The sequence below is a fragment of the Nerophis ophidion genome, linkage group LG10, assembly GCF_033978795.1.
Source record: "Nerophis ophidion isolate RoL-2023_Sa linkage group LG10, RoL_Noph_v1.0, whole genome shotgun sequence".
NCBI lineage: Eukaryota > Metazoa > Chordata > Actinopteri > Syngnathiformes > Syngnathidae > Nerophis > Nerophis ophidion.
Genome location: NC_084620.1, coordinates 7075713 through 7090176, shown reverse-complemented (window position 1 = coordinate 7090176; position 14464 = coordinate 7075713). Strand labels below are relative to the sequence as shown.

At 39.3% G+C, this 14464-nt stretch overlaps 1 protein-coding gene across 4 annotated transcripts in view; it reads left to right on the top strand.

Annotated features, from left to right (window-relative positions):
* Positions 1-14464, top strand: part of cacna2d1a (calcium channel, voltage-dependent, alpha 2/delta subunit 1a) — a 217053-nt gene that overhangs the window by 162368 nt on the left and 40221 nt on the right. For 2 of the 4 annotated variants that reach the window (XM_061912201.1, XM_061912204.1), the window contains exons 36-39: positions 562-674; positions 896-978; positions 9241-9329; positions 12550-13200. In XM_061912201.1, the coding sequence (XP_061768185.1) occupies positions 562-674; positions 896-978; positions 9241-9329; positions 12550-12586 (322 nt within the window). In that variant the 3' untranslated portion in view covers positions 12587-13200. Of the gene's footprint in view, positions 1-561; positions 675-895; positions 979-9240; positions 9330-12549; positions 13201-14464 lie in introns of those variants that run through there. The other 2 variants (XM_061912203.1, XM_061912205.1) reach the window with 2 other exon arrangements.

The following is a 14464-nucleotide window of genomic DNA, read 5'->3' as shown; positions in this document are numbered from 1 at the left end:
GGATGGAGGCAGGCTGTTAACCGAGAATCCTCAAACATTGCTAACTAGCGATGTGCGATACCACTGATTTTACCATGAATTGATTAACGTGGACCCCGACTTAAACAGGTTGAAAAACTTATTGGGGTGTTACCATTTAGTGGTCAATTGTACGGAATATGTACTGTACTGTGCAATCTACTAATAAAAATGTCAATCAATCACTCAATCCTGTTGGCATATTTCACATCCTTTTTTAATTTGCAAGGAGGCGGGGGTGTATACCCTTTGTAATGAAAAGCATTTAAAATTTAAAAAACTACAATATTTGCTTTCGGATTCATGAGTCGTCACTTCCTGTTTACCTTTTGGGGGCGGAGACAGACTGGGAAAGTTTGCACCTTACGTAAATGTTCTCCAATTTTTCATTTTTTATTTTTAATCAATTCCTGTTTTCTTTCAATTGGGAAATTTGTAACAATTTTTGTTTCCTATAAGTCACACGACATCACTTTCTGGTTTTGGTCTTGAAAACCTGTGTCAACCGTAATTTTTCTTGTCATCTTCTTCTGTGGCCGTCAGACTTTACCACGCCGAGAGGCTGCCCAACACAAACCTGGTCTTCGTCATCGCCGACGCCAAACTCACCTGCTCGTCATGTGACAGCAAGCCGCTGATACAGGATGAACAGCAGTGTATCCTTTCATCGTTTAGCATGAATTGATTAACGTGGACCCCGACTTAAACAAGTTGAAAAACTTATTGGGGTGTTACCATTTAGTGGTCAATTGTACGGAATATGTACTGTACTGTGCAATCTACTAATAAAAGTATCAATCAATCAATCAATAGCATGCCAACGCTGACCATGCCAGATCCCGGACCGCGCTTTGTATTCTTGACTCGGTTCCTCCAGCTGACGGACCGGATCCATGTGAGATGGCCCAGAATCCTCGCTACAGGAAAGGCCCCGCCGTCTGCTTCGATAACAACGAGCACGTGAGTCCCTCCCGCCACAAATTCCTTGTCTCATACTTAATTGTGTCAGGCCGCCAAAAGAAGGCTGAGCGCCTTCCTTGCTTTATTAGCTCACACGAGTTTAAACAAAGGCCACGTTTTTGATTTATGTACGCGCCTGCGGGCTACTAATTTTTACATTTTGGACTCCATCGGTAAGATTAATTAAACATGCCTGTTCACAGATTGAAATGTCGGGTGAAGCAGAATCAGCTTAGTATCAACATTTGCATTGAAATACAGCTCATTTTTTTGGTCTCTTGGAATAGAATTTGCTGAAACTTCTGAGAACGGAATCAAACTAAAAGTAAAGCTAAACTTTGCAGTCCTTCTCAGTTGTTTCCTTTCATGTTAATAAGTGTACACTTACTTGCCAACCTTGACACCTCCGAATTCGGGAGATGGGGGGGTATATATTTTCAAATATATATATATATATATATACCATATTTCTATGAATATAAAAATATGGTAGTATGCGCCTGCCTTGAATTACTGCCGGGTCAAACTCGCTTCGCGAAATAATTAGCGCATGCTTAGTATTACCGCCTGGTCAAACTCGTAACGTCACGAGTGACACTTCCCCTGTCATTATTTTCAAAATGGAGGAGGCTGATTTCAATACCAGTAATTTGAAATCGCATAAAGGGAAGAATATTAAGAGCTATTCAGTAGGATTTAAGGTCCAAGCTTACATCACACTCAAATTTTTACTGCATGCCTTTGGTAAGTGTAAATATATATATATATATATATATATATATATATATATATATATATATATATATATATATATATACACCGTATTTCCTTGAATTGCCGCCGGGGCCCTAATTAATTTAAAACCTCTTTTCACTCCGGCACTTATCAAAGGCATGCGGTAAAAATTTGAGTGTGATGTATTATTATTTCACATGCCTGTACTGTGTATAAAATTGAACTACGTTCATGTTGTTTATGATGTTGTTTATAATGTTGTTTAAAATGTGTATTTATAATATGTTGTGCAAAGGACTTTTTATAACTTTCGGAAGTTTATTTTGTACTTGAATTTGTTTATAGGGTTAGGCGCAATAAGTGTTTAACTTCAGCCTAAACCCTTTCGGTCTGTAACATTTTTCATTTTCAATCTATGAATGTACAACTTTTTATTTTCAATCTATGAATGTACAACTGTTTTTTTTGCTTTGTTGACCATTGACCGAAGAACAATAAACTTGAAGCCTCTAGGTCCTCCCGCAGAGGAGGGAGAAGAGGACTGCAGTGTGCCGTAACATGTAAGCTTGGACCTGAGAAGAGGTTTTAAATTAATTAGGGCCCCGGCGGAAATTTAAGGAAATACGGTATATATATATATATATATATATATATATATATATATATGTAGGTGTGGGAAAAACCACAAGACTACTTCATCTCTACAGAACTGTTTCATGAGGGGTTCCCTCAATCATCAGGAGATGATTGAAAAAAAAAAAAAATCTCCTGATGATTGAGGGAACCCCTCATGAAACAGTTCTGTAGAGATGAAGTAGTCTTGTGATTTTTCCCACACCTACATATTGCGCTCTACCACGGTATCGAGCACTATTCTCTGGATAATCCAATCAAGACATATATATATATATATATATATATATATATATATATATAATCCGTTCATGAATGAGTATATCCGTTCGGCCACCGTGTTCAATGGGGAAATCTGATCTACAAAGTTTGCAGGCAGCATACCCTTTCCCCTTCGAGCTGTCCTGGATTAATTAAAAAAAAAAGGTTTTCCAATCATTTTGGAACTTGCAAGTAGGGCTGGGCGATATGGCCTTTTTTTAATATCTCTGTTTTCAGGCCATGTCACGATACACGATATATATCTCTAATTTACCTTAGTCTTGAATGAACACTTGATACATATAATCACAGCAGTATGATGATTCTATGTGTCTACATTAAAACATTCTTGTTCATTCTGCTTTCATTTATGCTCATTTTAAACTTTCATGCAGAGAGGGAAATCACAACTAAGTCAATTTACCAAAACTGTATTTATTAAACAGTTATTAAGCAGTGGCACAAACGTTGATGTGCTTTCAAACAAAGTGCAAGATTGTCAGACATTTTAAAACAAGCTATGAGTGCAATTTTGTGTATGATGTCACTAAGATGACATATCAAAACAACACTGCACTTTTTGTACAGAACGCCACTACAGTAGTTTAAAACAAAGGGCTCTTTTGTGTATGATGTCACTCAAGATATTTCAGTAACTTCCAAATAAAAATGAGCTGCATGGTAGGAAATCAAATCCCTGTGTGGTAGGTTACTGCGGACGGTATCTCATGATGTTGTTCACTATTTTTCCCAGACAGTGTTGATGTGGTAATGGTTGCCTCTGCATTTTGTTGGTGTGGCACTGAATAGAGATGTTGACATGCGGAGTTTCAAGCACTCTTCATTCTCTGGCAGGTGACTTTTCAAATGATGCTACATATTAGCAGTAACGCTACTTTTTGTAGCAACGCTTTTGCCCCGCACTTGACAAATTACGGTTGTCTGTTCAATATATTCCCACTTGAAGCCGAACCACTGCCAGACGATGGACCTCCTGCTGTTTTTTGGGGGAATTAATTCTTCCTCATTTGTTACCAGATTCGCAATTTTTCTCTCTCTATAACCACTCGCATCACAGCTAACGTTACCCATGCTGCCACCTCTCTGCTCCGCGAGGGCGTATACATATGAAACGTTTGTAAGAAGGTGCGCTTGCTGTCTGTGAGAAGAAGAGACAACAAAGAGTGGGAAGAGCCTGTAGTGTAATGCCAGCAGCTAAAAGCAACTGCATTAGAACGTAGACTCGAATATCACGATAGTCATTTTCTATATTGCACAGAGACAAAACCGCGATACGTAGACTATATCGATATATCGCCCGGTCCTACTTGCAAGCATATTTCTTCTTCTTACTCGTCTTCGCCATGTCTCTTCTTCGTTCTTCTGTTTCGTCTCTGTTCTGTTTTTTGGATATTACTACTTGCCGTAGTTTTGAAGCAATGCATGACGGGAATCTGGATGTTGTGTGTCAGTGTATTAACGTGCCGGCTGGAATAAACACAAGCTGAAACATAGCTCCGTACCTGCCTACTTTATGGGTTGTAGATAAACCTATGGATAACGGAGACATATATAATAGTCTCCTTTTCAGGTGAGAGAGGTTGCTAAAGGCAGCGCCTTTAAGGTACGCCCCCAATATTATTGTCCGGGTGGAAATTGGGAGAAATTCGGGAGAATAGTTGCCTCGGGAGATTTTCATGAGGGGCACTGAAATTCGGGAGTCTCCCGGGAAAATCGGGAGGGTTGGCAAGTATGAATGTACATGGTATTGCAGAGGTGTATTAATAACAATTTTATAGATAAATTAATAAAAGTAATGATTCAACTTCACGGTGGTGGGCGCAAAATACTTTATTCTTAGGGTGGGCGTAAAAGAACATTTTTTAACACCGAGCTAAAGTAATGCTAGCCTGCTTGCTTCCTAATGGCATGTCATAACCAAATAATACACAATAATACCATAATAATACAATTCCAAAACAGAACCCGCCCCAGCAACATTCAGAATAGCAATCACCAGAGCAATTGAGAGGCAATTTCTTAATGCAACTAAACTTAGCCGCTAATTTTGTTAGCGCCTTCAGTGAATATGATTTTTATTTTCTTGGTGTAAAACTCGATGCTACAAGTTTTTGTTCAGTATTATGACTCCTCTCTAGCTTTAGCCTCTTAGCATTTGTTTTGATTTTAAGGTCACAAGATGTTTGAAGGGTTGTATCAGTCCCTCCAGGATTTTGCAGGCATTGGTTGGCACTGTTAAAATGCCTGAATTTGCGGCAGCTTTATCAGAAACTAGCGATAAAAGTTGCGATGTTTTGAGGCTTTTTTCCCCCACCCAATGACATTGTATCAAGTGTACGAATTTGTTATCAATCATTTCCGTTGTCATCTTAACTTTATAAAGGACAGGATTGCAACAACAAATGGAAAACAACTTCTGTATTGATGTTTTACCAAACAGATGTAAAAGTACAAACACGATGACAGTAAAATTACATAGTCAATTGTCAATTTATTGCACTGTAACTATTCACTACAACTAATAATCATAATTACAGGGAAAAAAATGCCACCAAAGGCTTCCTTATTGTTCGGGGTCTGCTCGGTCATCCAAAATATGCAGACATTCTTTGGTTATGTTTTACGTCCGAAAAGTGTTTGTCCATCTTAAACATTTATTTATGTTCCAACACTTTTACACCCGCACGTTGGCTTTTGTGAACTGTTAAAGGGGAACATTATCACAATTTTTGAAGGGTTAAAACCAATAAAAATCAGTTCCCAGTGGCTTATTTTATTTTTCGAAGTTTTTGTCAAAATTTTACCCATCACGCAATATCCCGAAAAACGGCTTCAAAGTGCCTGATTTTAACCGTCGTTATATCCACCAGTCTATTGTCCTGTGACGTCACTGTGTGAAGCCACCAGAAACAAACATGGCGAATAGTACAGAAAGGTATAGCATAGTAGCTCGGATTCAGACTTGGATTTCAGCGGCGCAAGCGATTCAACAGATTACGCATGTATTGAAACGGATGGTTGGAGTGTGGAGGCAGATAGCGAAAACAAAATTGCAAAAGAAACTGAAGCTATTGAGCCATATCACGACAGACAGCGGCACGGAAGGAAGCGCAGACGAATTCGGCGATCGCCTTCTAACCAACGATTGGTATGTGTTTGTTTGGCATTAAATGTGGGTGGAGGGAAAGGCTGGATGCAAATATAGCTACAAATGAGGCATAATGGTGCAATATGTACATACAGCTAGCCTAAATAGCATGTTAGCATCAATTAGCTTGCAGTCATGCCGTGACCAAATATGTCTGATTAGCACACTCCACATAAGTCAATAACATCAACAAACTCACCTTTGTGATTTCGTTGACTTTATCGTTGGAAATGCATCTGCTTAGAGTGTCGCAGGATATCCACACATTCTTGCCATCTCTGTCGTAGCATAGCTGTCGTCGGTAAAGTGTGCGGAACAAACGATGGACTTTCGCATCTTTTGGCCACTGGTGCAACTTGAATCCGTCCCTGATCGTGTTGTTACACCCTCCGACAACACACCGACGAGGCATAATGTCTCCAAGGTACGGGAAAACAGTCGAAAAAACGGAAAATAACAGAGCTGATTTGACTTGGTGTGTAATGTGTTTGAGAAAATGGCGGATTGCTTCATGTTGCGACGTCACGGGTGAAAGGTCATCGCTCCGACAGCGAACAATTGAAAGGCGTTTAAATCGCCAAATTCACACTTTTGGAGTTCGGAAATCGGTTGAAAAAACATGTGGTCTTTTTTCTGCAACATCAAGGAATAGATTGACGCTTACATAGGTCTGGTGATAATGTTCCCCTTTGAGAGCAATCTATAGTGCATATTTTCGTTGGTAAGTGAGAGACCGTGAGGGATCATCATCACACTTATCTAACATGTAAATGATGCCTCTTTACTAAGGTCTCAGCAATGGAAATGAAAATATGTTAAATGTTAAATATATAAATACATGCAAACTAGGAACGCCAACGTTCTGCTAATTGTTTACATATTGCATTACCGAGATGGCAGTAGACAGGAACTGGAATTAGGTCTGAGCCACACGAGAAAAACTACACAGAAGTTAATATTTTATTACACTGCTTCGTCTACACAAGTAAAGAACATGAGTTTTGATTAGACAGTTGACGTCCACGTTTGAGTGCCGCTCAGACAAATTCGATTGGCGAAAATGGCGCTGATTGGCCGTGTGATGTGCGGGGAAGTTGCAGGAATTAGACAAAGTAGCGAGGCCGCGCATAATTCTGGCGGGATCTGTTAAATTGATGTAAAAAAAAAATTGTGGGATCAAAAATTCCTGGAGGGACTGTTTTATGCTCCCATGTGGAGGTGCCAGTGTACACAATGCCAGCTTGCAAAGAGTTTGACTGTATTTCCGACAATGGCTCCCTATGCTGATATGTCACATTTAAATCTCCATATTTGCCTCAAATTATGAGTGATAATATCTATACTGCAGAAGTTAAGCCCTGGGATAGGATATAAGGAGAGTGATGATTATTTACTGTTTGTTTCATCAGGGTATTTTGATCATGAACCAGAATGTTCTTGTCATAGCTTGTGCACATATACAGTGGGGCAAAAAAGTGTTTAGTCAGCCACCGATTGTGCAAGTTCTCCCACTTAAAATGATGACAGAGGTCTGTAATTTTCATCATAGGTACACTTCAACTGTGAGAGACAGAATGTGAAAAAAAAAATCCAGGAATTCACATTTTGAAGAATGTATTTGTAAATTATGGTGGAAAATAAGTATTTGGTCACTTCAAACAAGGAAGATCGCTGGCTCTCACAGACCTGTAACTTCAATCAATCAATCAATGTTTACTTATATAGCCCTAAATCACTAGTGTCTCAAAGGGCTGCACAAACCACCACGACATCCTCGGTAGGCCCACATAAGGGCAAGGAAAACTCACACCCAGTGGGACATCGGTGACAATAATGACCCAGTGGGACGTCGGTGACAATGATGACTATGAGAACCTTAGAGAGGAGGAAAGCAATGGATGTCGAGCGGGTCTAACATGATACTGTGAAAGTTCAATCCATAATGGATCCAACACAGTCGCGAGAGTCCAGTCCAAAGCAGATCCAACACAGCAGCGAGAGTCCCGTTCACAGCGGAGCCAGCAGGAAACCATCCCAAGCGGAGGCGGATCAGCAGCGCAGAGATGTCCCCAGCCGATACACAGGCAAGCAGTACATGGCCACCGGATCGGACCGGACCCCCTCCACAAGGGAGAGTGGGACATAGAAGAAAAAGAAAAGAAACGGCAGATCAACTGGTCTAAAAAGGGAGTCTATTTAAAGGCTAGAGTATACAAATGAGTTTTAAGGTGAGACTTAAATGCTTCTACTTTTTAAGAAGCTCTTCTGTCTTCCACTCGTTACCTGTATTAATGGAACCTGTTTGAACTTGTTATCTGTATAAAAGACACCTGTCCCCGGCCTCAAACAGTCAAACTCCAAACTCCACTATGGCCAAGACCAAAGAGCTGTCAAAAGACACCAGGAAAAGAATTGTAGACCTGCACCAGACTGGGAAGAGTGAATCTACAATAGGCAAGCAGCTTGGTGTGAAAAAATCAATTGTGGGAGCAATTATCAGAAAATGGAAGACATACAAGACCACTGATAATCTCCCTTGATCTGGGGCTCCACGCAAGATCTCATCCCGTGGGGTCAAAATGATCATGAGAACGGTGAGCAAAAATCCTAGAACCACACGGGGGGACCTGGTGAATGACCTGCATAGAGCTGGGACCAAAGTAACGAAGGTTACCATCAGTAACACACTACGCCGACAGGGAATCAAATCCTGCAGTGCCAGACGTGTCCCCCTGCTTAAGCCAGTGCATGTCCAGGCCCATCTGAAGTTTGCCAGAGAGCACATTGATGATGCAGCAGAGGATTGGGAGAATGTCATGTGGTCAGATGAAACCAAAATATAACTTTTTGGTATAAACTCAACTCGTCGTGTTTGGAGGAAGAAGAATACTGAGTTGCATCCCAAGAACACCATACCTACTGTGAAGCATGGGGGTGGAAACATCATGCTTTGGGGCTGTTTTTCTGCTAAGGGGACAGGACGATTGATCCGTGTTAAGGAAAGAATGAATGGGGCCATGTATCGTGAGATTTTGAGCCAAAACCTCCTTTCATCAATGAGAGCTTTGAATGGTTGACCAAATACTTATTTTCCACCATAATTTACAAATAAATGATTCAAAATTCCTACAATGTGAATTCCTGGATTTTTTTTTCACATTCTGTCTCTCACAGTTGAAGTGTACCTATGATGAAAATTACAGACCTCTGACGTCATTTTAAGAGGGAGAACTTGCACAATTGGTGGCTGACTAAATACTTTTTTGCCCCACTGTATTTGTAAGAGAACCCCCATGAAAATTAGCGCTTTGAATATGCTTTTCATTACTAATATGTCACATTCGCATGCTGTATTTTTGCTTTTGTTTGAACTAAGCGAAACACGTCTTCCTCTTTGCTCCCCCACTAAATCCAAGTTTGCTTTGCTGCATGACTCTTCTCTTGTGTGTGATTGGCTGTCACAGGACGAGGCCCTGTGCCGGCGCAGCGCTGGCTCCCCGTTGGCGTCGTCTGCGCTCATGTTACTGCCGCCACTGTTCTTGTGCTTTGCCGGGTCAGTCCCGTTAGGCTTCCTTCCTGCCTGTCTGTCGTGTTCATACCTCTCTTTTCTCTTATATATCTTCCTGTTTTCCACGTCGCTCCACACCTGTCACTCGCTCTTGTTCGAGCAGCATCTGTTTTCACTTCCCTCTCAAACCAAACTACCTCCCCCCCCTTTCTTGACATTCCCGTCTCCCGCCAATATTTTCTCCATCTCGCCCGGCTTTGAACTACCAGCAGCGCTCCTTGCACATTTCCCCGTCTATCGTTTTCCATCCCCAACCCATAAAAAGTATTTCCTCCCTCTGATTCTTGCTGACACTCGCAACACTCATTTGCATCTTCGCTAACGATTAGCCAGACCCTCTAACGTCCATATGCCAAATCGGAAAGTTCCTCAGATTTTTTTCAGACTTTTCTTGAAGTTGTTTTGCAATTGTTTGAGAAAAAGTTACTCTACAAATTGCGTTCCCACATTTTCCAGAAACTTTTCTGCACCTGCCCTAGCCCATAAACTACATGCCTAAACATGTTTATTCAAAAAGTAAAGTAAGTAATATTTACATTTAAGGAATTATACATATATATATATATATATATATATATATATATATATATATATATATATATATATGCATATACACACATTTATATATATGTATATATATATATATGCATATACACACATTTATATATATGTATACATACACACACACACATATATACATACACACACACATATATATATACAGTATATATGTATATATATATATATATATATATACAGTATATATGTGTGGGAAAAATCACAAGACTACTTCATCTCTACAGAATTGTTTCATGAGGGGTTCCCTCAATCACGAAACAGTTCTGTAGAGTTTAAGTAGTCTTGTGATTTTTCCCACATTGCGCTCTACCACGGTATCGAGCACTATTCTCTGGATAATCCAATCAAGATAGATATATATACATATATACAGTGTATATATATACACAGTGTATATGTGTATATATATATATATATATATATATATATATATATATATATATACAGTGTATATATATATATATACACAGTGTATATGTATGTATATATATATATATACAGTATATATATATATATTAAGGTTTTAGAATGGCCTTCCCAAATTATATATATATATATATATATATATATATATATATATATATATATATATATATATATTAAGGTTTTAGAATGGCCTTCCCAAATTATAACCTTAATTCTGGCCAGATTTAGCCATTCCTTTACCACTTTTGACTTGTGCTTGGAACACCCAACTCCGCCCAAGACCCAACCTCCGGGCCGATGATTTTAGGTTGTCCTGAAGAATTTGGAGGTAATCCTCCTTTTTCATTGTCCATTTAAAGCACCAGTTCCATTGGCAGCAAAACAGGCCCAGAACATAATACTACCACCACTATGCTTGACAGTACGCCTGGTGTTCCTGGGATTAAAGGCCTCACCTTTTCTCCTAGAAACATATTGCTGGGTATTGTGGCCAAACAGCTCAAATTTTGTTTCATCTGACATCACGTTGACAAAGATAAGAGGAGGAAAGTTATGTGGTCATATTATTTAATTTTATTATTAATCTACTTAGTTATCACACTTCGAATTTTATTTCAATTATATGCGTGTATGGCTATATACAGTATGTGTATCTATGTTTATGTATGCATGTACATTTAAATGTATATACAGTATTTTTATATACAGTATATGTAAATGTATGTGTATATATAGAGCAAAAATTTTAGTACATTTATTTTCATGAAAAGGAATACATTTCGATGACATTTTATATGTTGTACTGTTGGTTATTTAAATGTAACTTTTTAATTTTGCATCAAAATTATTTTTTTTATTTTTTAGGAATTAGTACTTCAAATAATCCTAAGTAATATTTAAATTTGAATGATTATATTTTTTATATAAATTATGATTTATTACATTTAAATAATAAATAAATGGGTTGTACTTGTATAGCGCTTTTCTACCTTCAAGGTTCTCAAAGCGCTTTGACACTACTTCCACATTTACCCATTCACACACACATTCACACACTGATGGAGGGAGCTGCCATGCAAGGCGCCAACCAGCACCCATCAGGAGCAAGGGTGAAGTGTCTTGCTCAGGACACAACGGACGTGACGGGGTTGGTACTAGGTGGGAATTGAACCAGGGACGCTCGGGTTGCGCACGGCCACTCTCCCCACTGCGCCACGCCGTCCCTTAATTGAGCTGTTTGGCCACAATAACCAGCAATATGTTTCTAGGAGAAAAGGTGAGGCCTTTAATCCCAGGAACACCATGCGTACTGTCAAGCATAGTGGTGGTAGTATTATGTTCTGGGCCTGCATTTAGAACTACATTCCACTATATAATTGGACTAACAATTCATAAATACAATAATTTGACAATTGTTTAAATAAGAAATAAATACAATAACAATTATTGTTAAAAACTAATTTTAAAATTATATTTGAAAAAACACTGACGTTACTTGAAAAGGACAATTTCTATTTAAAAAACTATACTTTTAAACAAAAAATTCCACTTTAATTACCGTATTTCCTTGAATTGCCGCAGGTCATATAGTATGCGCCTGCCTTGAATTACTGCCGGGTCAAACTCGCTTCCCAAAATAATAAGCGCATGCTTAGTATTACCGCCTGGTCAAACTCGTGACGTCACGAGTGACACTTCCCCTGTCATCATTTTCAAAATGGAGGAGGCTGATTTCAATACCGTTAATTTGAAATCGCATAAAGGGAAGAAGATTAAGAGCTATTCTGTAGGATTTAAGTTCCAAGCTTACATCACACTCAAATTTTTACTGCATTCCTTTGGTGAGTGCCGGAGTGAAAAGAGGTTTTAAGATAATTAGCGCATGCTTACTTTTACCGCATGCCTTTGGTAAGCGCAGGAGTGAGAAGAGGTTTTAAATTAATTAGCGCCCCGGCGGCAATTCAAGGAAATACGGTAATCTAGTATTAAATGATACGTGTTTTTATGAATTTAAATGTATTATTTTAACATTTTACTATATAACTACAAGAATAGCATAACAGTTAAGTCTTCTTACATGAAAGTGTAACCAAACAGTCCAATCATCTCGCCGGCGGCGGCTTCTTGATCTCGACATTCAAGCAACTGTTCAACCAACCGCCGTTTCCACCGCTAACCAATCGGTGACGTGATCCTCCAGGAGGAAGACCCCGACTGTGGCGGGGCGTCCGGCCTGAGCCCCTCGCTGTGGCTGATGGTGGTTCTTCAGCTGGCGCTTCTCTGGGTCCCGACCGGCTGCAGACATCACGGCGTACCGTCTTGACCTCCCGATCGCAACGTCCGTCAACACCGTCTGCCGCCGCCATCTTTCTACCAGCATGCGACGCCGCCTCTCGACAGTTTTCTTCTTTTTTTTTTTAGCCGGAAGAAGCCTTCAGTGGACACTTTGGATTGTTGACCTCAGTGATGGACGAGCTGGTGCTAACTTGAGGACTTTGGAGTTGTTTGATTCCTTGCGGCCACAAGCAAACATTTTAGTTTCGGAGACATCAATAGTGGCGAGCGTTGTTGGTTTAAAGCAAGTTAGACGACTACCACTGAGCGCCACCATGTTCCACAAACCTCCTAACCCTCCAAAGTTCTTCCCTGAATCCTCAGCCTCCGAATTTTGATGACTGCCACCGTGCGCATGAACCAATCAGAAAGAAGCTGACGGAAATATCTCTCGTGCCATGTGCGACGCTTGTTAGCTTTTGAGTTATTGGATTATTTATTAGAAAATTGAAGAAAGCGAACGCTTAAGATTTGATTTTGAAACAATGATCTGCACTTTGTGTGTTTTGCTACTGAAGTCCTTGCGTCTTTTTGCCAACTGGCAGAACGAACAACAAAACTCCTTAAAGGTCCCGTATTACTTAGTTTTTGTTTTGTTTTTATATATTTTACATAAGCGGTGCCACATGAAGCATATTTAGCTGAGTAAAAATAGTTCCATTTTAAGATATGTAGCAAACACCAAAGGGATTCATGTGGCCCCATTCCTGGGTGGGTCTCGTGTAAGAGGACGGGAACTGGGGAAGTATGTGCAATGCAGTCTGCTGAAAATGATGGAAAGCAGACGCTCTAGTCAAAGTTGGAGTTGCAACAAAACACATTTTAGGATATATCGCACTGGTGTGCCCCTCAATTTGTCACATTTTATGTGTCAGGTAAACCTTGATGAATGGGGACATGTGAATCATCTTTCTAGTGTATTTTATTTGATGTTTGTATTTATGGTAAACCTCCCATATATACATTTTCAAAGGCCCCACAAATAGAGACAGTTAAAAAGTGCTTTTATTAAGCCGGACTGGGAACACATGTTGTGTGTCTGTAGCTTTAATGCTTTTGAGCTTTATGCCTCACAGGTCAATTTTCTAGGTATGAACCTAAAGCCAAGGACATTGTTTCTTGCCGCTATCTTGCCAGCATGATAACTAACGACTATTTTGATTGTCGACCATTTAATCTTGGACCGTTTTTGCGATTAGTCGACTAATGGGATTACGAAGCATACACTTATTCAGTGGCTTCAATTTAGCCGTCGGATTCAAATTCAGCTAGATATATTTTTAGGCATGTGCTAATTAACAATAACGACAATACAGGTGACTTTGTTCAGAAATATTTATTATTAGTATTATGATTTAGTATTTTTGTATGGAAGCTCTTTTCTGCACTAGAAAAAAATACCCCAATGGTAACAAGTCTAAATGAGGTAAAAGGTCATCATGTAAAAAGTCGAAATTTTGAGCTAAAAATGAATAATTATGAGGTAAAAGTTGAAATTATGAGATAAATCACAATATAAAATAAAAAATCTAAATTATAAGATTACAAAGTCATAATTACAAAATAAAAATTTTAGTTTATGAGATGCTCTGCGATGAGGTGGCGACTTGTCCAGGGTGTACAACGCCTTCCGCCCGATTGTAGCGGTAGAAAATGGATGGATGGATGGATGGTTTGAGATAAGAAAGTCGAAATTGTGAGTCATAATTATGACGAGTCAAAACTATGATATAAAAGTCCTAATCATGAGACAAAGTACAATAATTGTAGATAAAAAGTCA